A 25,287-nucleotide genomic window follows, 5' to 3' on the forward strand; every position below is an offset into this window, starting at 1 on the left:
AAATAATAGGCTTCTTGAAAAGGCTTTAAGAAGAGAAGTCCTTATAGTTCTATTAGGGAAGCTAATAGTTAAAGAAAATCTTATCAACAATATTATATTTTTAAAAGATTTTATTTATTCGTTTGAGAGAGAGAGAGATAGAGAATGAACTGGGGGAGAGGCAGAGGGAGAGGAAGAAGCAGGCTCCCCACTGCCATGAGCCTGATGTGGGGCTTGATTCCGGGACCCCAGAATCATGACCTGAGTTGAAGGCAAGCATTTAACCATCTGAGCCACCCAGGCACCCCAGGATCCTTATTTATTAATAAATGAATAATCCGGACACTTTTAAGACATGTGACTCTTATGTAAGTGAGTAATACAGATGCTAATGCTCCTTGGAATTTATAGGGAAGAAGAAAAAACATGGTGCTAAAGAAATGATGATGAGGTTGAGGTGGGACTGATGAAAGGAAGGTGACCAGTGATTAGACTATTGTAAATATTCCAGGAAAAGTTGACAAACATCCCAGCTGTAATGATAAAGATTGGAATAAAAAAGCTAATGGTGGGGTGCCTGGGTGGCTCAGTGGGTTAAAGCCTCTGCCTTTGGCTCAGGTCATGATCCCAGGGTCCTGGGATCGAGCCCCGCGTCGGGCTCTCTTCTCAGCGGGGCGCCTGCTTCCTCCTCTCTCTCTCTGCCTGCCTCTCTGCCTACTTGTTATCTCTGTCTGTGAAATAAATAAATAAATAATCTAAAAAAAAAAAAAAAAAAAGCTAATGGAGCTAAGCTAATCTTAGCTTAGGATGATAAGGGAAAAGGGCTCAAGATCGCTCATTTGCAGAAAACGTACCATGGATTTCCAAAGAGAAAAAGCCATCTTGATCAAAGATCAAGTTCAATGTACCTGGTTTGAAATTATGAAATTCAAAAAATGATTCTTGCAAGTTTTCCTCCGTGATAGGAACAAAGGGTTTAGCAGAAGTAATGACAGGTGTTCACAAAACCGTGTTTCATTTTTCTTCTTCCTGGATACATAGAAAGTATCTATCTTCCAGCCTTCCTTGCAGGTAGTTTGGTAATAGGGCCAGTGGGCTATAAGCAGAAGTAATGAGTGTCACTTCTGGGCTGAATTAATGAGAAGCCGCTAGGTGGCCTTCCAGCTCTCTTTTCCCCCATGGAATTTGACTCTAGAAGGTGCCTTTTGAGATGCTGGATCAACAAAATACTGGTCCCTGAGTCACCAGTTAGAAACTGCCCTAGAGAAGCACTGAATTCACAGACTTTGCTGGAGAAATAGTGTCTTATTTGTTAAGCCACTGAGATTGAGGTATGTTTGTTTTTGCAGCAAAACTGAGTATTGTTCTGACTAATAAAAGGGGTGATGTTCAAATATGCAACCCATTCTGAGGAAAGTACCCAGATTTAGAAGACCTTGAAAGTGTTTTATTAAACTAAAATAAATCAAAGCAATGATGTTATTTTTGTGTATGAAGGTGGGAGGAGTGGAATTCATAAATGCATTTTATAAGTACATACTGAATGAAGTCAGCCAATTTAAGAGTTTTCAATACTGTTTTAGAAGAAAGATAAACAGAGTATTTATCTTAGCTCAGGGGGCTATGACAACAATACCATAAACTGGGTGGCTAAACAACAGAAATTGATTTCTCAGAGTTCTGAAGGTTGGGAATCCTGAATCAGGGTGTTGGTCTGGTTGGGTTCTCATGAGAGTTCTTTCCTTGGGATGCAAATGGTCGTCTTCTGCTATGTCCTCACATGGCAGAGAGCAGAGAGAGGAAGAAAACTCTCTTCTGAGAGGGACACTACTCCCGTCACAAAGTCTCTATTCTTATGATCTAATAACCTCCCAAAGTCCCTGCTTCCTCATCTAATCCCACTGGAGTTTGAGGTTTCAGCATGAGTCATGGGGGACACCAGCATGCAGTCCATACCATTATCTAATTAAAAAACACTAACTTCTACTTTTAGAAAGTTCTTTTATTTCCAGTTCTACACTAAGAACAAAAAAGTAGATGCTATTGAAAAATAAACATTAACAAACCTAACTTATGGTTTAAAATGTAAAAGCAAAGACTTTACAGATTAATATACTAACATAAATACTGTTATTAAAATCTCATTTTCTGCTTTGAACATGTAACTGTAGCTGCTCTTAGTAACGTTATCCCTAGTGTCATTTTCTCTCTTGTACAGTGTGGATGCAAATACCCATTTTCTACTTGCCTCCTAATTAAAAGTATACCTGCTGTTAAGTTATAAAAAGTGGCAGTTAGGTAAGAAATACTGTATTGTACTAGTGAGACCGTATATTGCAATCACCATGACCTTTAGGGGGTCTAGAAACATGAGCAGAGAGAAGTGGGACACTGACTGTCATTTCCCTCTTCACTGTCACCTAAGCCCGCAGCAATGCCCTTGCACACCCTTTAGTGAGTGACATCCCTGAATATATGTACGAAGTCATATCCAGACTTTGGTCTTAATGATCTTTAATAAGATTATTGGTAACATGTCTTCAATATTGGTACCATTTAATTCAGTACAGAAAGGGGCTCTGTAAACTTGAAATATTTATTTTGCACTGAAGATGTGCTCAAAATACCAAAGATCAATACTGAAAACTCACAACTCAGAAGTGAAAATCAATACCCAGTCAAAAGGGTATCTGTTAACAGACACGCTAAGGTTTCCTTATATTTGTTCTGCAATAGGGAATAGGGTGGGAAGTATGGAGAAAGGTCAATAAGTGAAAAGGAAAGATGAATGGAGAAAAGTATTTTTCTTAATTCTTTAAATCTTCAGAAAAAAAAAATCTAGCTTCAAGTCAAATCTTACGAGTCTAATTAAGCACTTTCACTGCAGGAAGAAGCTATAATTAAAGCTTTACCTTATATGGCTTACTGACTTGCAGCTGCAAAGCCGAATGTTTTAATATGTCATCATATTGGCATTAGTTTGACAAAATGTAGTAATCATTTCCTTTTGTGGACTAGAAGATATCAAGAACATGCATATTTTAATTCATATGTTAGCTGATATGGACATAATTATTAAAGGTTACAGGGAATATATGGCATTGCAATTTTTTCTATCCCTTTTTAGGCAATTAAATGCTTTGCTTACTTTGAATAAAAGTCTCTTGACACAAATGATCTAAAACAAGGAGTTGAAACAGCAGGGAAGCTGGAAAATAGAAAAAAATCCTAAAGCTCTGGAGGACATAAAAAAAATTGGTACTTTTCTTTCTTCTTTTAAAAAATTCTTTTGAGAGAGAGAGTAGAGAGTACACATGAGCAGGGCAGGGAGAGGGCGAGAAGGAATCTTAAGCAGTTCCACATCCAGCATGGAGCCAGATGCGGAGCTCAATCCCAGGACCCTGACATCATGACCTGAGCTGAAATAAAAAGTTGGGATACTTAACCGACTGAGCTACCCAGATGGCCCCCACCACAAAATGTAGTATTCCTAAAGAAAAAAGCAGCCTGAGAACTACCTAAATCTGAGAGGTCACCAGACCCTTATAAATTTGAGTGATTAAAAAGCTTTATGCAAAAAATTATTGAAATTTACGCTTTTCTAGGAAACTAGACTACTACCTTTCTTAGTTTAAGTTCAGGAACAGATGCATATCCATTACGTCAAGTCTGACATTTTATCACTAACTATACTTTCTAATGGCGTAATCATATGTGAATTCTCTCACACATATATATTAGTTAAAAGCAAGAAAAAGAGGCAGCCCAAGGTTATTCCATGGCTTTGGGAGTGGTGGGCAGGAGGAGCTGTGTGAACAGATTCCAAGTGTCAGTCCCCAGGACTTCGGGGCTGAGTCCAAGTAGAGTCCCTACCAGCACAGTCACCCAGAGCTCTTCACTGGGACTTGTGCTCATCTCAGGGAGGGCTAGCACAGAAATTATCTGTAAAATTAAGTACTAACAAATAAGCAGGAAACATATTGCTATTAAGTGAAGAGGTCTAGGCTACTGCTCTAATGTGACCAGCTGTCCATTAGCATCTTTACCGTGGACCTCCCTACCCTCAGTAGGGTCTGCCGGAAAGACTGGGTTATCTCTAAGGCATGCAGGTATTAGAGATGAGCCAGTGGATTGAGAGTGTCTGGAAATAGGAACCAGGGAAGAAGAGCAACAGCTAATATCTCTTGGAGTTTGGCAACCAAAAATAATCTTTTCTTTCTTGTTAAATTCTGATCAAAGATCTGGATTCAATTTCCCAGCTGAGAGCTTCACTGGCTTTTAAATGAGGATCACACATATTTGTTGTGGTTTGTAGTCATGGAATTGAGCTGGATGTTTGCAAAACTGGTGAGATTGGCTGTTCCAAGAAGCTGGAAATCTGCTGTGTTTCCAGACTGCTCCTTACCACCCACATGGCAAACACACCCATCGAGCCCCACAACTTCTGAAAACAGAGATCCTAATGCCCAAAGGACATCTATTCTCTGGCAAATGACAACCAAGGAGGTGCCTTTCTCAGGGAGTGTCACTAGGAGCTCCATGTTGTAGTGGTCTGTCATCTTCATCCGTCTCTCTCAGTAGCTGTCCTCATGGACTCCATCCTTGGGAGAAGACTTGAGAAGATCACCCAATGCTGCTGGAGGTCAGCAGTACTGCTGCTTGGCAGTGGCCAAGTACCAACCTGTCCTGCTTGACCTTAACTCTTTAAAAGCTGAATTTGGTGGGGCACCTGGGTGCTTCAATTCAGTTGGTTAAGTGTCTGCCTTTGGCTCCAGTCATGATCTCAAGGTCCTGGGATTGAGCCCTTTGTCGGTTTCCTTATTCAGCGGGGAGTTTGCTTCTACCTCTCCTCCCTATTCAGGCTCTCTCTCGCTATCTCTGTCTTTCAAATAAATAAGTAAAATCTTAAAAAAAAAAATAGAAGCTGAATTTGGCTGACTAAACCTGTATCAAGAAAAGCTTTTGTCTTTGTGTCATCATTTTTAAAGATGTGAAAATGTAAGAAACAAAACTTACCTGTAGGATAGATTTTTAGAAAGTCAAGTTACTAAAAACTGAAGGTAAAAGACAAAGGCCAGCATCCTTGAGGGCCGCTCTATGTCTTATTGTTAAGTACCTAGCATCTAATTCCTCCTAGAAGTGTACTGAGGGGGAATAAATGAGTTTGAGTGTAAATGCATGCATGAACAACTCACATGCCCTCCCTTAGTTCCTACTACTTCTTTCCCATTTTAACATTCCCAACAGATTTAAGAACTGATGCTTTCTATACACTGAGGTGAAAAGTCAGTCCAAAGAAGATGAAACAACAAAAAAAATTTAACAAGAAAAGAAAAAGACAGTCCTGATCATCCAAGTCCAAGAGGCCTCGAAAATAAAGACTGAAAACATTACAGATCTCTCTTTTCTCAACTGGGCACCTGGCCAAGCAACCCCCCAGGGACTTGAGCTCTGTGATTATGAGGGAAAGTTGCATTGTCTATCCCTGTAGGCCCTCCTTCTGTTCTGTTCTCTAATTTTAGACCCCTTGGCCTAGACAGCATCCCTTCACAAAAGAATCAGCAGCAAGCCCTAAATCTGCCATTTCCCACACTAAGGGAAAGGAGTGGGATTCCCCATCATCTCATTGTAGGTTAATAGCTTTTTACATAATCACAACATTAATGCGAGATGGGCAGCACATCATTACTCATTTCTAATTATATTACACTGTATATTTTTAAAGTACATGAAAGCCTATATTAAATGTACCTAAAAATGCTGTTTCTGGGTAAGACTTAAAGGAAACTATCACTCTAGGGCAGGAGTCAGCAAACTGTTGCTGGAAAGGAGCAAATAATAAATATTTTAGGCTTTCTGAGCCATAATGTCTCTGACAAAGCTACTCAACTCTGACTTTGTAGCGCAAAAGCAGCCTTAGGCAAAATATTAAAGAATGAGAGTGGATGTGTTTCAATAAAACTTTATTTAAAAAAATGGATATGGCCTGAGGGCTGCAGTTTGTGGACCTCTGCTCTAGGGTCATAACTAATAAGTTATCACAACTAGCTGATTTATTCGACCATGTGTTGATGTACTTTAAATAATAACCATGAGCAAAAAATGTTCTTCATGATCTAAGTAAGCCACAATTTGGAATATACAATCCAGCAATAGGGTTTAAACCCTGCTCCCCACTGCCCCCCACCAAGTCAATGTTTGATCCTATGTTTAAAGAATCCTATTTCCTGAGAAGGTGACTATTCTTAAAAACTTAAGAAGTACAGTAACCATATCTATGGTGTGACCTGTAATTCTTGAAAAATGAAAGTGCTAATAGTTAATGCATACTGAGTATTTCCTCTGTGCCAGAATATTCAAAATGTTCTACAAGAACTAACAGATTTAATACTCATAAGAACTTTGTGAGGTAGGTACCATTATTATCCACACTTCACAGAAGGGAAACCTGAGGGCCAGATAAACAATTTGGTCAAGATCGCAAGGCTAGTAGGCGAAAGACATAGGATTCAAACCCAGGCATTCTCGCTCTTGAATCCATGATCTTAATCACCACTCTTCAGAGAGGAAGAGGAAAAGGAAGGCAAGTTAATGCTCAGCCCTGGGAATTCCACCTCCCAGATATACGCTTGGCCTGCTAGGCTCTTTACCATGTGCTGAATAGCATGGTGGCATTTTAACTGTACGGTTATTTAATTCTACCCCCAGAGTTATATGGGGAAAACTATTATGTTATTTTACAAAAATGAAAACCATGGCTTAAGAAGTTTATGAATTGGGCAAGGACACATACCTAGTAAGTAAAGCAACGACCTGTGCTGGTCGGTTGGGATTACCTTTTGGAAAACAAGGTGATAACTTGCTCAGCTGACATTTGCAGGAGGTTCATGTTACTGAGGAGGGAACAGGCTTATGTTCCAGACTAGTGGGTGGCATGCATTCTCTTTATGACCCAGGGCTATGTGTGTGACAGAGGCCTCTTAAGCCTCTGCAAATGCCAAACAAGATCTGTACCACAGGGCTGTGAAGAATCTGTTTCTTTCTTCCCCCATCAACAGATTGATTCCTGCAAACATGGCTTTGACTGTGTGATTCTTTGTTCAGCTCTCTGCTTGTTTTTCTAGGCATCATGCCAAACTGAATCCATCAAATTCCCGGAGCTTTCTTGGCATTTGCTCATTGCTTCAAGAAGGGATTATTGGTATACATTTTGGATCATTTCATTCTGCTGGCTTCAGGCTTTGTCTGAGACTACAGCTATGAGAACTCTCACTGTAAATAGACATTTACAGTGTTTGTCAGCCCTTCCCTGCATACAGGGGTTTGCTATTAGAGATAGCTACTCATCTTAACAGAGATAGTTTGTGTTCCTCCATTCTGCTGTTAGATTTTGAATTATAGTCACAAGAAGGGAGGAAAATCCAATTTATATTCTATCAAATTAAAACCAGAAGTCTAACAGGTACAACTATGATGATTTCCCCCTTACAAAGTTGAATTAGTTCATTCACAGAACAGACAACAGTATAACTACCCACTTAACACACAGCATGTAGTTAATTATGTCTAGAATTTTAGCTCCAATTTAAGGAAACACCCAAGGTAATCTTAAAATAATCAGTAGGCAGTTAAGTGTGGCAATGTATTTTTATCCAATTTGTGATTGCTGTTTCTTATAACCTACTCTTCCCCGTTGGGATCCTTTTGCTTCATGTTGAAGTGTAGCATTTGATAGCACTTTCAGCAATGGCTGGGAGGTGGCCAGTAATCTTTGTTTGAAAAAATCTCTTTTACTCTTGTTACTGTATTATAGTCTAGCTGGATACAGAATTCTAGATTGACCATTATTTCTGGAAATTCATTTGTTGACTTCTGGTATCTCTTGTTGCTGATGACAAGTTGTCGGTTTGTCCTTCCTTTATAGGAGACTTTATTTTTACTATCTTTTAAGATTTTCTCTTTGTCCCTACATTTTTGCTGCTTCATCACATTTTTGTCTAGTTATAGCTTTAATTTTCAGGCACTTGGTAGCCTTCTCAATCTGAGTCTTCAAGCCTTTCTGTCTGTCTTCCACGTACAAGTGCTCCTTTATATTCTTCCTCTCTCTGTACTGTAATATGGGTGAATTTCTCATTATCTTCCAATTCATTAATTCTGTCCTTGACTATGCTCAATCTAGAGTTTATTCTATCAATTGAATGTATTTCAAAGACACTATTTTTTCATTTCCAAAGGTATTTTTTCCCCCCTGTTACCTCATCTTTTTATATAGTTTTGGTTTTGTTCTATAACATCTTGTTATTTTTTATGATTCTTTCCTTTTTCTTTTGACTGTCATAAATATAGTTATTTTTAAAGTAATTTTTGAATTTTTCTGTTACTTTCGTTTCATTCAGAGTGAATTCAACTCCCAACTACTTTATTTTTTTGGTCTTATCAGATACTGTAGAACTTTGGTGTGTACATTCTTCTCAAGTGGGAAATTTTAATTTCTTCTCATCTCACTGCCTTGGCCCCTACTCCCCACATACAGTTTTACTGTTTCCCAAAATGACCCCTGAGGCAACCAGGACTTAATATGGTGGTCGGAAGCTCCTGTCCTGGGTGCTATTCTGGATATCATGGAGCCAGTCCCAAGCTAGTGGGCAGCTGGCTGCAGGTCCTGGGTGGGAGACTACCATCTGCTCTCTCTTGCCTCTCCAGGAATGCAGATCCTAATACCCTCTGTTTGAGGGAGCAGTTGGTCACACCTTGTTTGTAGACTTCTTGCTTGGGCAGAGAAGCCTCAGTTCCAAGCTATGAATGTGGCTCTGATCTCCTACTTTGTGTGGGGTAGTTAGTCACAATTACAGCACTGAATCCAAACTCTCTCTCTCTTGACTTCTAGCCCAGCACACCAGCAGCTTCGTTCCTGCTAACTTTGTGATTCTGTTTATTTCTGGTTTATGCATATACTTATCTTCTTTTTTTTTTAAATGAAAGTGGCTATTTCTTTTTAATCTCTTCTATTTTGTATGTGATGGTGCCGAAGGAGCCTCAAAATGTGAACTTAAAATGTCAAACTGTGCCAATATTCTATTTTTAAAACATTCATTTTTATCAGTGTAACAATCCAAAAATTCTACAATGTTCAGCAGTGATAATATTTATCTTTCCCTTTGTTTTCACCAGCAAGCAAAGAAAAAGCTGATTATGTTTTACTGACATTCTCTTATTTACCTACACCTGGCTAATTGAAAGTAAATGGCCTCAAATGATTAGTTCCAATTTTTTTTTTTTTTAAACAGGGGAAAAAAAATGGGTTGAGAAGCAGCAGCAATTCAGTGGTGCCATCTATTATTATCTGTATTTGAACGTAAAACTTCTGCAGTTTTAAAATCTAATCTTAATCAGAGAGAAATCCAGCTGTTTGTTTATACATGCGTTTCAGCTTTTAAGGGATGAAGCTAAGAAGTATGAGATGTTTAAAAGAAGGGAGTCATAATTCTGGAATTATTTTCTTAATCATCATTGAAGAAAAGCTTTACAACCTACTTCCAAGTCTTTTATTTCCCAAAGAAGATTTATACATATTTTATCGTTGAAGACTGCCTTACCCAGGACTCCATCTTAATTACCCATGCAGGTTGCTGGCCTGTAAGTGTTTATCATGCAAGAGTTGAAGAACAAATATTTGTTATGAATAAGAGCTGATTATAAATGTGTCACACTTTATATAACATATGTATTTCTGAACATTTATGTATAACTTAAGTCTCAACAAATCATACTGAATTTTCATTTTTAAGTATAATTTCAAAGATATATTCCTAGAGGAAAAGAAAATACGATCTGAAACACTATATATGAAAGGATAACACTGCGAGAGTGAACTTAACAGTCAAACACTTGACTGGAAAATAACTAAATGGCGATAGAGCAAGAAATAGCTAATTGAAATGTTATACTGAAAATACAACATTGCCCAATGTCAAAAATTAAAGTAATTGCCAAAAAGTGAAAACAGAATCTAATTTTGTTGGAGGAACACTTGGAACTTTTAGAGAAAAAAAACAAAAACAAAAACGCATCAGTGATAGCTGCTTTGAAGAGATTTTCTACTTTTCTCTTTCTAATGGGATATGATTTGAGAGCTAGCCCCTAGATTCAAATATTGATTTCCCTTTGTTACATATGGGGCTTTGGGCAAGTTTCCTTGCCTCTCTGTAACCTCTCTGACATCTAGTTTCTTCATTTGTAAAATGAGGATAACAATAATTACTCTTTAGGGGTAATATGAATGAAAAATATTGCCTGGCACACAGTAGGAACCCAATATGGGGACTATCAATGTTATCATCATTAGCTGGCTTCCCTTCCCACACACAAGATAAGAAAGATGCAAACACAAAACAGAGAACTGCACCTCTACCACACCTGATGTAAGGGATACTCTGTATTTTCACTCCCTTCTCGTGTCTGACTGAAATGCAGATCCCAAGAATTTCCCTTAATAGGATGGAAGGTAGGACAACAGGAAGGTTGAATTAAAAGAAAATATTAATTTTAATATATTAATATAATTGTTAATTGTAACAGCTACTGCTAAATCCCACAGTGCTTCCTATAGACCACGTTGGATATTTCGTGTGATTTTATTTACTCTTTACAACAACCCTATGGAGTAAGCATTACTCCATAATTCTGTTTAAGAAGAGGAAGTCAAGTTTACAGTTTAAGTACTTGTCCACAGACCAGAAATTCAAACCCAGACCTGTGCAAAGTCATTTTCTGTTTAGTGTGTTTTAGTGTGTATCATACCAAGGCTGAAGAAACACCACAATAGGAAAAGAAGTATATATTCCCTAAGAAACACAGGGAAAGTATTGAATCAACATGGCAGTTATATTTCAGGAGCTCATGTTGAATCACTCTTAAATGTATGCTGAATTAAAGAAAGAAATCCAATCAGGTAATTTCAACTTGTCGGTAAGGAGTACATGCTGAATAAACCTGACCTTGACATTTTACATCAAAGTTAAAAAAGGAACTGTCAGTCTCTTAAGAGGATGACTACAAGTTATTTACAGGTAGGGCATTAGAATCATTTTTTTCTGAGGAGACAGGAAGGAAAATATTGAGGAAAAGGAAGATTTTAAACAAAATCAAATGACCTACAATATCTTCATCAGCAAAGGCTTTAAATAGTAAGACTTCCTAGAAACTTGTAAAGAACCCACGTAACTACTAAGGATAAACAAATTCCTTAAGTAAAGAGAAAGGGCCAAGGTATAAATATCCCAGCTGGTAATGTGAGAAACTTCTTGATAATGTAGCACCTGGAAAGCCCTTACAGCCACTTACCGCCTGGGTCTTCATGAAATGTTCAGGTGTTCTCTGGGGCACCTGGGTGGCTCAGTGGGTTAAGCCTCTGCCTTCGGCTCAGGTCATGATCCCGGGATCCTGGGATCTAGCCCCACATCTGGCTCTCTGCTCAGCAGGGAGCCTGCTTCCCTTCCTCCCTCTCTGCCTGCCTCTCTGCCTACTTGTGATCTCTCTCTGTCAAATTAAAAAAAAAAAAAAAGTTCAGGTTTTCTAAATTTTAAATTATAAGACATTTAATGTCTTAAATCATAATAGGTTAGTACAATACAGTTGACAGGAAGTATTGAAAACTGTATCATGAAAGGAAAAAAAATGAAAGATAGGACATATTACATAAGAATGTACATCAGAGCTTTTAGAATTGTTTAGGAAAACGATGTGGCAGGTAGAACAATGGCTTCTTGAAGATGCCTACATCCGAATTCCTGGGAATTGTGAATGTGTCACCTTACATAGTGAAAGAGACTTTGCAGATATGATTGAGTTAAGGATATTTAGATGCAATGATTATCCTGGGTTATCTGGGTGGACCCAATAAAATCACCAGGGTTCTTATAAGCCTGAGGTGAGAGTGTAAGAGCTCGAGAGTGGCATGAAGATGCTATGCTGGGGGTTTTGAAGATGAGGGAAGGGCTACATATCATGGCACAGAAGCACCCTCTAGAAGGGGGAGGAAGGCAAGAAAATTCTTCCCTAGGGCCTCCAGAAGGAACACAGCACTCCGGACCCATTCTAGGCTTCTGACCTCCAGAATTAGAAGGTAATACACTTGTGTTGTTTTAAGTCACTAAGTTTGTGGTCATTTGCTAACAGCATCAGTGGGAAATGAATACAAATGACCAAGAGGGTAAATGCACTGCGGCTAGAAAAATTAAAATACACATGAACTCTGAGATAAACATTTGCTTTTAAATGATGTAGGCCTTTAAAAAATTATGATATATTCTATTTCATTCAAGTTTAAAAGTCAAAGGCTTAGAGAAAATATACAAGATAGTATACTGACACATGAAATAATTGTAAAAGTGGTTTTTCTCCCCCTTTACCTAATGTCTAAAAAACCTTAACATTTGTAGAAACTAACTAGCAGGATAAGCCCTTGACTTTTATCACAGATGTGTGATCTACTCTGACCTTGTGAAAAACACATTCCCCTGCCCCACCTAAGTCTCAACCTCTTATAATGGGAACTGGGAAGATGATCAATAAAATCAACCAACTGTGAAAATAAGGTCCATAGGACAGAGTGAAACACTGATGGAGAGAATAATATATAATATATAAATAATCACAAGGAGATTAGATCTTGTGCAGTATTTATATGTGACTCATAGAATGCCCCTAACTTTCATCCATTATATTCTGTCCAGTTTAATCCTCCTTGTTACAAGAGGGTAAAGATGATCCTGGCTTTGAATATTCTCAGTCAGGTTCAATGAGGAAGATACTGATTCCATTTGAAAGTTCTTTCCTATGGGGCAGAATACTACGAGTAATTATGATAATTACATTTAGATTTCCTCAAAGTATTAAAAAATCAGTTTCTGCTCAGACATCTAAACTCAAAAATAGTCTGAGTCTTTCTTACTACTGCCTTTTTGGCCACTAATTTAAATAAAAGAAAAACAAATAGCTGCTTTCCGACTGATGGTATCCATCAAATCTGAAAAGCACGTGTGCACATGTGCATTCATGTACACACACACACACACACAAAATGTGTTATCTCACAATTTAACCACTCCAAATCTTGTTAAAGGGAATAAATCCCTAAGCCAATAAAGACTTACCCTCATTTTTCTTTTTCTTAAAACATGTATCTATGCCCCCAAGTAATGACATACTTATTTTCTTGCTTTACTGTCACTCATATGTTGCAACTGAAATGTTTATGCTTTATGTGCTCTCAGAGTGAGGAAATACTGAAACAGACTGTTTTCCACGTTCACAGGTATCACCCACTGAATGGTTCACTGAACCTGCAGCAGCATCACCTCTGGAGGCCATACTCCTGAAGAGCTAGAACGAAAACCAAACCAACCAACCAACAGCTAAGCCAGGGTTACTTTGTACGCTTGTTTACCTGACAATGAGAGAGGGGCTGCAGACGGTCAGCAGGATGGGTAAAGGTCAGGCAGAGCTTGGAGGCAAGCCACAGGGTTTGTCAAGGGATCTCAGACTGGTCATGTCCATTATTACTAAGAAAACCATAGGCCAGTCAAAGAGGAGGCCAAATCTCTAAAGTGGCAGCTTCCTGTTATACTTCCTTTTCAAAATTAAAAAAAAAAAAAAAAAAAAAAAAGACTTTTTTATTTGAGAGAGCAAGAACAAGAGAGAAAGGGAACACATGTGAGTGACTGAGGGAAGGGGTGGGGGAGGGACAGGGAGATAGGGAGCCACAATGCCAAGAATCCCAGGCAGACTCGGAGATGACCATAGGCTCTATCTCAGGACCCTGAATCATGACCTGAGTTGAAACCAAGAGTTGGATGCTTAACCGACTGTACCATCCAGGCGCCCCGTTACACTTCCTTATTTTACTTCTAACTCTTGAGACAGTAGAGCTTCTCAAATCTTCCTCCATAAATGGGAGTCTTTGTTCTGTTGGGTGCCTCCAAGAGTCTATGGCAGCCTCCTTTTGTTCTTGGCAGTAAACTAACTCCTCAAAACCAAGCCAAAGACATTCACACTGATGACTGAGCTTTCTTCCCTAGGCAAAATTAACCAGGAATGCATGTTCTGTAATAAGAGCGCTTTAGTGGAATTTCTATGCTTACTATAGCGTTTATTCTATGAAGAATAGCCACAGTAAATCACAGATCTCTAAGTTTTTCTAACAGTCCTTGTTTAGCAGTCTGCTCAAATTTTTCTCTGTTTGTATCTTTGGATGGCTAGCCTAACATAATGCCTTTGAGAGAGATCTCCGGCTCAAACTGTCTTGAAGTTGTAAATAGTTATTTGGCCATTATCAAGTTTATGTGTTACACAGAAATAAATGTATTCTGTTTTCCATATTTGTTATGGTGGCCAGAAACTAGGAGGGTATATACCCATGAAGGTTGCCAGAAAAAATATAGGACATCCATGCAATATTTGGGACATATGTCTACTAAGAAATTATCCATTGTTTATCTGAAATTCAAACTTGACCGAGCATCTTTTATTTTTGTTTCCTAATGGGAAACGCTAATGTTCTTACCTGCTGCAGTGAACATCTATGGACTCCAATCCTGGGTAGGCATATTCCAAATCGAAGAGTGAGGAATGTATGGTCTTACATCTCTAACTTCAGCTATACATCAGTGTCCACACTTCAAATAACTACCTTCGCTAAATCTAGTGATTTAGTTTTACCGGAAGGATCAGATACAAGGCAGAATTTCTTAGAAGCTTAGGATACAGTGTAGGGGAAAAGAAAGCCATTTCATTTACCTATTCACTGAAGGTTTGAGAAAGGTCACACTCCTGTGCAGTTTTCTCTCAGGTACTATGCACAAGTTCTTTACCTCCATTCCAGGAAAGGAATAGGACCCTGGATTTCAACCCTGAAGATGATGTTCTGAGGTCCTGTCCACGAGGTATGTGCTCTGAGTGGTTTCCCCAGAAGCAGGGGTAAATTTGACAAAACATGAAATGATCATTCTTAGGGCCAGTTACCGCTCTTCAGCTTCTCTTTGCTAAAATTCCATGTTAGTTTCAGTTCTTGATATTTCTATGTTCCAGCAGGGCAACAACTTTTAAATGCCACCTGATGGAGTTTTTTTTTTTTTTTTTTTAAGATTTTATTTATTTATTCGATAGACAGAGATCACAAGTAGGCAGAAAAGCAGGCAGAGAGAGAGGAGGAAGCAGGCTCCCCGCAGAGCAGAGAGCCTGATGTGGGGCTTGATCTCAGGATCCCAGGATCATGACCTGAGCCAAAGGCAGAGGCTTAACCCACTGAGCCACCCAGGCACCCCCAGCTGATGGAGTTTTTATTGGTCTACATGAACTAAGATAAATAAGAACAATGTGCTAAGTTTTTCATCAAGGTAAATGTTTCTAATATAAGGAACAGCCCTTTATTTCGAGAGATTACGTTCCTTCAGTCCTTTAGTGTTAAACTTTTTAAAAATGAAATTATGGTGATAATGGATATGAAAATTGAAAAAAAAAAGTCCTCACATAGAAAATTGACTGGCAAACTTATGTCTCCCAAATTCTCTTAAAACCTGGACTTGTCTGTAAATCTGAAATATGGGCATCACGCAGTACACTTTTTAGGTCTGTGTCAGAAATACCACTTCATGTCTAACACTATTAAACACTTTTACTTCTGATTCATGTATTCCCATTTTTGGCAGGGGAAAGAGAACTGGACTCAAAAAAATATTTTAGGCTGAAGATCTATTGGTGGAAAAGGAATATTTCTATTCTCTTATAAAGTTCAGAAAACACAGGTTTTTTTCTTTCCTACAAGAAGATGTGAACTACTTGCCCTGATCTCTGGCACAGCCTCACTTGCTATTTTAAACATCGTTGCTTTGGTAAGTCAGCAGTAACATACAGGCTCTATAAATGTCAAACATGAAATGCAGCACGTTCAGCATTCAATAAGCCATAGCGAACAACTCAGCATTCCAGTCACTTGAAATGTCTGTAATAGAGCTCAGTTCATTCCCACTTGAAACAAAGAAATTACTATTTTTTGGTAATTCTTCTGGCCAACATGAATTAGGAAAGCTCGAGAAAATTTTCTTGCTTCTTTCATAAGAAAGTGCTTTTTAAAGAAAAGATTTGAGAGAGAAAGAGAGGGTCCATGCTTGTGCACAGGCAAGTGGGGAGAGGGACAGAGGGAGAGAATCTCAAGCAGACCCCTTGCTGAGCACAGAGCCCAATGTGGGGCTCAATCCCATGACCCTGAGATCATGACCTGAGCTGAAAGCAAGAGTCAGCTGCTTAACCGACTGAGCCACCCAGGCACCCCAGAAAGATCTTTTGATAAATATGATGAGAAAAATCATTTAATATTATGAGCATACAAATTATAATTTCCAAGCTTTTTTTTCAAATAGAATATTTGAACATGTACTGGCTCTTTTGAAAAAATCCCATTTGATTATTTTATTCATTTACTTTTGAGAAAGAGCATGCAAGAATGGTGGGGGTGGGGGTGGGGACAGAGGGAGAGAATCTTAAGCAGGCTCCACACTCAGCATGGAGCCCGAAGCAGGGCTGGATTCCATGACTCTGAGATCATGACCCGCGAGCCAAAATCAAGAGTCTGACACTTAACTGACTGAGCCACCCAGGCATCCCTGACTGAATATTTTAAAATTCACTCTAATCCTCACACCATTCCTTCAAGGTCTGTGTTAATCTCTATGATACGGGAAAGCATATAGGGGCTGAATGTAAGGTAGGTAGCTTAGAGGAAGTTACAGGGCTGAGTGATGGCACCAAAGCCAGGGATAAGTGAATGGAGGCTGATCTCTATCACTGTGTCACTGGGTCAAGTTGTGCATTTACGTCCTCTGGTTGATTCTTAAAGTAGGAATGGCTCTCATCCATTGCAGATTATTTAACCATGGGATAAACAAAATACATTCACGATCCTTGTCAAGCCAATAAATGATACCTTGGAAGTACCCATATGTGCCCTAGGTTTGCTTCAAGGTTTTGATGGAGATGCATGATTCAAAAGCATTGAATGCATGAAGTCACTCCTGGCTCAGGATAGCAGACCCCAGTCCACCAGCTGGTTCACTGCATGTATCAGTGTAGCTTACAGCCAAAGAGCAATGAAAATGAGAAAAATCACATCTGTGACCCAGTTTTTCTTTAGTTACTAGTCATTTGTATCATGCACAGATTGGATGGAACCTAAAGCAGTAGTCCTTGGTTACTCCAATGTTCTCACTTAAAATAAAAGCAACTGCTTTTCATTTACCTCCGGGGAACAAGATGAGGTTGAATAACCCACTCGGAAAATACGAGAAAGCACATAAACCACCCAACATAACAACCGGTAATGTTGTCCTAAATTGAAACAGTAACTACATGAGATTCAGATCCAGAAGCCTCTCAGAGCTTCTGCTAGAATGTCCTGCTCCTGACGGTAGCTGGCCAGTGTCAGACGGTTATGTCGGTAATTCCTGCAGCGCCATAAGTACCAGACCTGCCTGATGCAGTAGCTACAGTGGTAGGATCCTCAGAATGAAAACAAACATACAGAAAACCCTAGCTGGGCATTTCCAACTGTGTAAGTTAAACACTTGTACTGTTATTTTTATTGATGCATTTTTTTGTTTGTTTCTATTCTCAGTTTCTTACTCTTTCCAAGAGTTTCTATAAGACAAGTGTTTCATGAACTATCACGCTGTCTAGGAAAATGAAGAGGCTAGAGCAATGGGAGACTGGATGATAAAACTGTGTTTGTACAGGATTGATATATAATTAACATTTATAGAGAACTTTCAAACAGCATTATAAATTTCATCCTTATGAATATCTTGTTAAATTAGTGCTATCTCCTCTTCTGCTTAGCGGAATCAATGTAGGGAAAAGATGTGCTTATTAAGTGAACTTGGAAGTCCTGGCCTTCATTGAGTGGACGGGGAGCAAGGGCCAGGCCTTGACTGTGGGGCTAGTTCCATCCCTTATTAGCTGTGGCATCTTGGGCAGGCTTCCTACACATCATTATCCTTCTTTGTTCCATGGCAGAAGATAATAGAAGTTTGTTCTTCTGTATTTCTTCAAGAGTGACAAGAAGAGCCACTAGAGGACCCACGACATGGACTCCACCTGATTTAAAGGACTGTAAGGAACACTTTACAGCTCTCCCACAACAGTGGGTCAGCTAAGCAGCCTGGCCGTCTCCTCTGTCCCACATCTAGGTAGGTGCTGGCATCAAGCAGCAGCCATATGGTGGTTTTAACACAAGTTAATGTGGTCCATGAATTATAATCTCTAATACATGCGTGTATGTGTGTGCATCCCCAAATACATTACGGTTTGAGCAGTTGGCAAAATTCCACATGAATCTATTCTTGAAGTATAAACAGTTCATTGTAATGCACCCCTGGCTGAAGCATGGGTTAGAGTGCAAGGTTCACATCCCACAAAGCCATTATTCACTGACAGAAAACAAGACAATACAGAGAAGGAATAAAAAATTCGGCAGATGTTGCGGATACCCTTAAAGTAGTATATTAACGTATTGGGATTAAGAACAGCCATACTGGGTGCCTGGATGGCTCAGTGGGTTAAGCCGCTGCCTTCAGCTCAGGTCATGATCTCAGAGTCCTGGGATCGAGTCCCGCATCGGGCTCTCTGCTCAGCGGGGAGCCTGCTTCCTCCTCTCTCTCTCTCTCTCTGCCTGCCTCTCTGCCTACTTGTGATCTCTCTCTGTCAAATATATAAATAAAATCTTAAAAAAAAAAAAAAAAAAAAAGAACAGCCATACTGATCACCTTTCCGCTCCCTCCCCCACCATTAGAACCCACACTTCCTCTTTTTAGAAGTTGCTACTTCTCCTTACTCCTGCTCATGCCTGGAGCACTCACAGGGTGAAATATTTGCTCACTTCACCCAGGGATGACCCTGAATTGCTTAGAAGAAAAGTCCAAAGCAAGGTCATGCTTCAAACCCTGAGATTCTATTCTATCCCAGGGGAATCCAGTGTAAAGCCATTAGGTCTCTCCTTTAGCATACCAATCAGCAGGGGCAAAGGAGGGCCAGTCTGCTACAAAGGACACGTCGGAGACATCCATGTCCTTGAAATTCTAACAGAGCTCAGAAGTCTGGGCTCGATACCATCACTTGAAGCCTTGTGAGTAGAATGGCAATGCTTAAAAAATTTCCTTCGGTAGTGATGAAAATATATGGCACTCCAAAATAGCCTGTTTTGTGGAAAAACAATCTGCCACATTCCGAATTCTGAATATAGCTAGCACTGGAATGAAGCTGTGTGGATTAACTATGGCAATAAAGGAGCTCATTTTGCCCTGCCCTGTCTGTCTGGCCAGTGCTAACCATCCTTTACAACACAGCTTAGCAAGCACCTTGGTGTTACTGAATTGCTTTATGTCTGTTTACACCTGTTGTCTCCCCAGAAAAGCCAGCCAAGTCAGCAAAGGTATTTCCTTTGTTGTTGGATCTCTGCAGCGAGCTAAGTGCCTGACAGGTAGATGGTGCCGTTGATGCTTGTGCAATCAATGAGGACACGTACACGTGGGCTGCAAACAGTACAGGTGGGTCCACGCAAGGAGGACTCAGATAAAACAGGTAAAAGAGCAAGACATAATTCAACGAGTTAGCCAAGGGTGTTTGGGCCAAGTTAAAAAAAAAAATGCTAGGACCTGCTTCCGTTTGTACAGAAGCTTGCCTTGAAGAAGAAATCATTTTTTCCCTGCAAAATAATTTACAACACTTATTGAAGAAGAAAACAGGTTTGCAAAGAACCTAAGCCGCAGTTCTAACACAGAAGTTGTCAGTACGACTGGAGAGTCCCATAGTCCACGGCACTGTGCTAAGAATAGTGGGCCAACAGTAATCACTACGAAAGGTCAGTGTCAATAAGCTAGCCATGGACAGCCATGTGGGATTTGCTCACATTTTACGAAGAAAAACAAAGAAAGCAATGCAAAAAAGTTCCCCTTGGGGCTGTGACTTCATATGACGTGCCTGTTAGCTAAACTGATACTACTATTTGGGGGCAGACTGTTTCTCCAAAACAAACTGGTTGAAAGCAAGTCTCTCTTCTGGAGTCTCAAGTTCTACACATACGATTAACTCCTTGGAGGCATCTTTGAAGTGCAAATGTGTCATCACACATACAACAGTTTATCATCACCTCTGCTTACAGTAAACAGACATCTACCCTCTCAGAGATGAACCTGAGAATTCCCTTTCAGGGCTCTTGTCATTCACGATGCCACGCTATTTTTCAGTAGACAGACTGGCTCCATGCCTCTGACTTCAGTCTGGCTAATTCTACATCGCTCGGTACCTTACGGACCCAGCAACTAAATGGATGGCTTCGTATTTTTGAAAGGTGAATGACCTTTAATGAATTAAATGAGAGGAGGAGTGGAAGTTAGGAATGACCAAGGCAGGAGGACTTGGCTCTAGCTTCCTGGTCTTCCTACCATCCAAGGGAAGAGAAGACACTGACAGAGGCTGGAGAGGAAACCATGCCTCCCCTTGCTTAGAGACTCCCCAACCTCTTTCTGGTTATGAGGGACTTTCCTTGGCCCTACAGATTGTACATGTGTCTCCTGAATTCTGTAACTAGCATCAGAAGATCAAAGCTTCCCGGTCTGTCCTCTGGAGATAGAATACCATGTTTGCAGGAGGGAACTCAAGCACATCAAAGAATGAAAAGCATGGTCATGGGGGGTATATACAGTCAATGAACACAAGGGGAGAACTGCCTGGGATTGTTGGTATTTAAATGATGATCCTGTCTGAACTGGTATTTAAGAAAGTGTGGTTCAGTGGAAGTCAGGCAGACTTGCTTCCAGGACTCAGATCTTGGTAAAGTTATTCAAAATCACTGGGCCTTAGTTTTCCTGATGACAGGTTGGGCCCGATGCAGACATGGGAGGCCCAGGGCATGGCCAGGTCTCCATCATCTTCCCCAGCCACCAAAGTAGTTCATCTCTTTAATATGTTGAAATTCAGATGAACAAAAACAAAAACAATAAAGAGCAAGATAATTTTAAAGGTCCCTGATCACTCCATCATTCTTAGGACTACCCTCTTGCCCCGCCCAATGCTTAAGACTTACTGTCTTAATAACATACCTACAATAAGACTAGGGAAAAAAATCAAAAGTCCCTATAGTCTCTGGCCCCTCCCCTTATTTCCCCCCCATTTTTTTTTTTAAGATTTATTTATTTGACAGGCAGAGATCATAAGTAGGCAGAGAAGCAGGCAGAGAGAGAGGAACGGAAGCAGGCTCCCCGCTGAGCAGAGAGCCCAATGCGGGGCTCGATCCCAGGACCCTGGGATCATGACCCGAGCCGAAGGCAGAGGTTTTAACCCACTTGAGCCACCCAGGTGCCCTATTTCCCTTTTTTAAAGCCTAGGGACCTGCTGGCTAGTTTTTTCCCCCAAATTTCTGCACAACCTCAGGGGGCACTATTTATATCAAAGACAATGTCAGTGGCACTCAGTAGCCTTGATGAAGATGCTTTCAGAGTGGAGAGGGCCTGTGTTTGAGTCTCATCTCTGCCACTTGCTAGCTATACGACCCCTGGCAATCTATTTAATGATCTCTCCAATCCTATTTCCTTCCCTGTAAAATGGAGATAATAATTGTATTTCCAAGGACTGTAGTAAAGGTTAAATGAAACAGCATATGTAAAGAATCCGGTCTTCAGGAAGCATACCAACATGAACATTAGTTCTTTAAAACCACAAAATCTATGACATTTCTCAGTTCAGAGAAAATTCATGTCCCAGATGTGTGGCCCAGATTCTGAGGAAAGACCAAAAGATACTGTGAAATGTGAAACAGCTTTCATCTGCTGAAGATGGGGTAGGTGCCCCCAAAGTTGAAGGGGTCAGAATGTTGTGACCAAAGCACTACCCAATTTGAAGACTGAATTGTGGTAAGCAGCAAAAAGGAAGACCGATCAGCACGCTAATGAACTAGGGTGTGTTGGTACAACTGTTATCAAGGATCAGCAACTGTTTAAATAAGACAGGCTGTGCTTATTAAGGACATATGCCGCCAACAAATTACAGTGTGCTTAGTTCAAACTTTTTTGCCTTTTGGAGGAGTCCGAGGCCAGCCTATATTTAATTGTGCTAAGTCTTTTAGTTGACTCTTAAATTAGGAAGTGATTCATCTACACAACTTAGGCATTAGAGAGTCTCAAAATATTAAAGCTGAAGTGGATTTCAGATCTCTAAGCCAATCTCCACATGTTACACCAGAGAAAAGTGAGGTCTCGGGAACACGAGAGACACGCGTGCGATCACAGAAGGTAGGGCCCATTCTGGGACTTAGTCTCATTAACTTACTCTTTTTCTTACTATAAGAAATCAGCCTTTAGCTTTGTCCAATACACATACTAGCAACTTAACATTGGGTAATAATACGTACTGGCACTGGAAAAGCTCTGAAGGGCTGGGTCAAGGACTGAAAGCAACAGCTGCGCAGGGCTGTGTGGGAAGGTCTGAGGACATTCAAGAAGGGAATGAAGAGCACAGAGTAAGGCTGTTAGGGACCCAACAATCTGTAACTCCAGTAGTGAAACTGGAGTCTATTAAGGAACCAAACAGAATGATTCCCCACATCCAGGCCATAGGATGTTGATCAGCACACAGCAGGTTACTTAGCACTTCTTTGTTGCATAATCAGATGATGGAGCAGGACTGAATGAATGAATGCAGGAAAGGCAGTGAGCTTCAGAGGCCAAGGGGAAGAGGGACCGCCCAGTGAGAGGGGAGAGGGAGGAGTTACCAAAGCTGTCCTCAATCTTAGCAGAAGGATAAGACTTGCTTCTTTCTCCTTCTGGAAGACTGGAGGGAGTGAGGCTGTGGCCCTCCTGCTTCTGCCTCACGTTCCCCTTCTGAGGTAATGTGCCAATTCCCAGGACACTGCATCTGTTTCTGGCCACTCTGTTCTCAGGACGGCACACGCAGAAGGGGAAGGCATGAGGGGAGTCCCTCTCCAAGGGCAACAGACATTTCAAACCCATAATGTTACCTTATTTTAAGATGAGACTCTGCTTATGTGCTCTCCGTGGAGGCTACAGACCATACAGACACCAGTGGAAAAACATTCTGGGAGGACCCTGAGATCAAGAAGAAAGTCTGATTCTACGATAGCAGAGACAAACCTAACCTAATGAAGAATGAGGGAAAGCTGGGATTTCCTGGCCCATTTTGCAGTCACTGAAATACTCTGTCCTCTGTGGTCCTGAGCCTGGTGCGCACTGACCTGCCAGGTCTGCTACAGCTGGGCTTTGCATGTGGGGTCCGTGTGAAGCACGCCGGGGGCACAGACAGGATAGCGAGCAGTAGCTCACTCTATTTTCTCAACAGTAGGAGGTCAGTGTTAGATGATCTCATTCCTTTCAACATCTATGTCTAATAGTTTTTTTTTCTTAAGATTTTATTTATTTATTTGACAAAGAAAGAGAGATCACAAGCAGGCAGAGAGGCAGGCAGAGAGAGAGGGGGAAGCATGCTTGCTGCTGAGCAGAGAACCCGATGCAGGGCTCGATCCCAGGACCCTGGGATCACGACCTGAGCCGAAGGCAGAGGTTTTAACCCACTGAGCCTCCCAAGCGCCCTCGTCTAATAGTTTTTACTTTTGTGTGCAGGATGTGGCCACTGGAACACAATATGCACTCCTCATCAACATTTTTCAAGGATAAATGGAGAAGCTGTAATAAAATACTGCATCGACGCCTAAGGAAGACCTTTCTAGGTTTTTAGGATACAAGCAACCTCCCATTCAAGAGGAGTACCAACACATTGGGAGATAACAACAAAGTGCTGGCTAGTGTCTTCTCTAATGACATCTAGCAGACTAGTGGCAAAATGGCACCATGTACGTCAGGGGCTAGCGTGGAACAATGGGTTCCATGCCATGTTCATATAACAGACACATACAGGCCAAGGAGAAGATGAAATGTCTATGATGTGACCTTCATTTGACATTTGATTAAAACCAAGTTGGCACATAATTTTTTTTCCCTCAAACCAGGGGAATAGGTCAGTAAAAAGAGCAATCAGAGAAATGCTCTTCCTCAACTCACAGAGTGATTAGCAAGCCTTCTTAAAAACATTTTTAGCTCAGTTTCTATTCCCTAAAAAGAAATGCCACCTAAAAGAAATGTGTTAAGCACTCTCTAAATGTTTCTCATTAAGTTGCCAACACTGGTCCTCACCCCTCAAGGCTGGCTTAGAGCGCTCAGCCTCACTCTGCTCTGTACACCATCCGAGGGATAAACAAAATGCTAGCTGCTATTTGAAAGAAAGGGGACTACATCTGTAAGAGTTTGTATGTTAATATTTGAGAATATTCATTGAGAACAGGAAAAAAAACAGCCTAGAAAACAGTGTTCTGCAATGAAATTACAGGAATGGTGGTGAAGAAACCAAACTGAAAGGTTTTCCCAATAAAGGGGCAGGTTAGTTCTCCTAGTAGAAGTCATCTTAGCTAAGGGGCTGATGCTTCTAAAAAGGCTGGCTTTTGGTGAAGAGTGAAACACACCACTGTGACTGGATTTAGCATGCGAAGAACTCCTTAGAATGGTTCTCATGCTGCCTAGCTCTGAGCATCCTGATTCTTTTTTTTCAGTCTTTAATTATGCTGTAGAACACCTAAGTTTTTATGTAAAAGTGAGCCTGAGGAGACAGGCTGAGCAGAGCCCTACAACTGCCCACTCACCTCCCATGATTTTGGACTGGCAGTTAATGAATTCCGGCTTCCTGTCCGTGAGGTACCTCTGGCAGGTGTGGTGGAGGATCTGGAAGAAGGTGCACTTTTCAGAGGCTGTGCTGGCTACCCACTGGTCAAATGCATTTTCAAACAACAAGTCAAACTCTGCAGAATCCTGGAAAAGACAGTGAGATAACTACTGATCTCAATCCATAAAAACCGCTGCCTTCAGCTCACTCCTGACAAAAGACTCGTAAAGGCAAAAACACCTTTCAAAACTTGGCTCTTAATCACAAGGCTCATCTTTATTTGCACCTAGATGTGTGGAAAGAAGATCCATCTTCCTTTCCTCTGTTTATCAAGCAAACCCCCAAATCTTAAGAGTATTTAAAGATGTCCCCAGGCTAGTATCACAGAAGCCCCCGCCGCGAACCACACATGCATCTGGAAGAATAGACTACATGCTGCCTTCTCAATGACCTGCAAAAGGATTCCTTCAGGTTCTCAGCCCTATCAATTGATCTTGCTCCTACCCCTCGGTAAGGAAAAGATTCTCCCTTATT

At 40.6% G+C, this 25,287-nt stretch overlaps 1 protein-coding gene across 1 annotated transcript in view; it reads right to left on the reverse strand.

Annotated features, from left to right (window-relative positions):
- Positions 1 to 25,287, reverse strand: part of STXBP6 (syntaxin binding protein 6) — a 267,808-nt gene that overhangs the window by 26,582 nt on the left and 215,939 nt on the right. Inside the window, exon 4 of the mRNA XM_059181812.1 lies at positions 24,734 to 24,899. Coding sequence (XP_059037795.1) covers positions 24,734 to 24,899 — 166 coding nt within the window. The remainder of the gene's footprint in view (positions 1 to 24,733; positions 24,900 to 25,287) is intronic.

This window comes from Mustela lutreola, chromosome 7, assembly GCF_030435805.1.
Source record: "Mustela lutreola isolate mMusLut2 chromosome 7, mMusLut2.pri, whole genome shotgun sequence".
NCBI classification, from domain to species: domain Eukaryota; kingdom Metazoa; phylum Chordata; class Mammalia; order Carnivora; family Mustelidae; genus Mustela; species Mustela lutreola.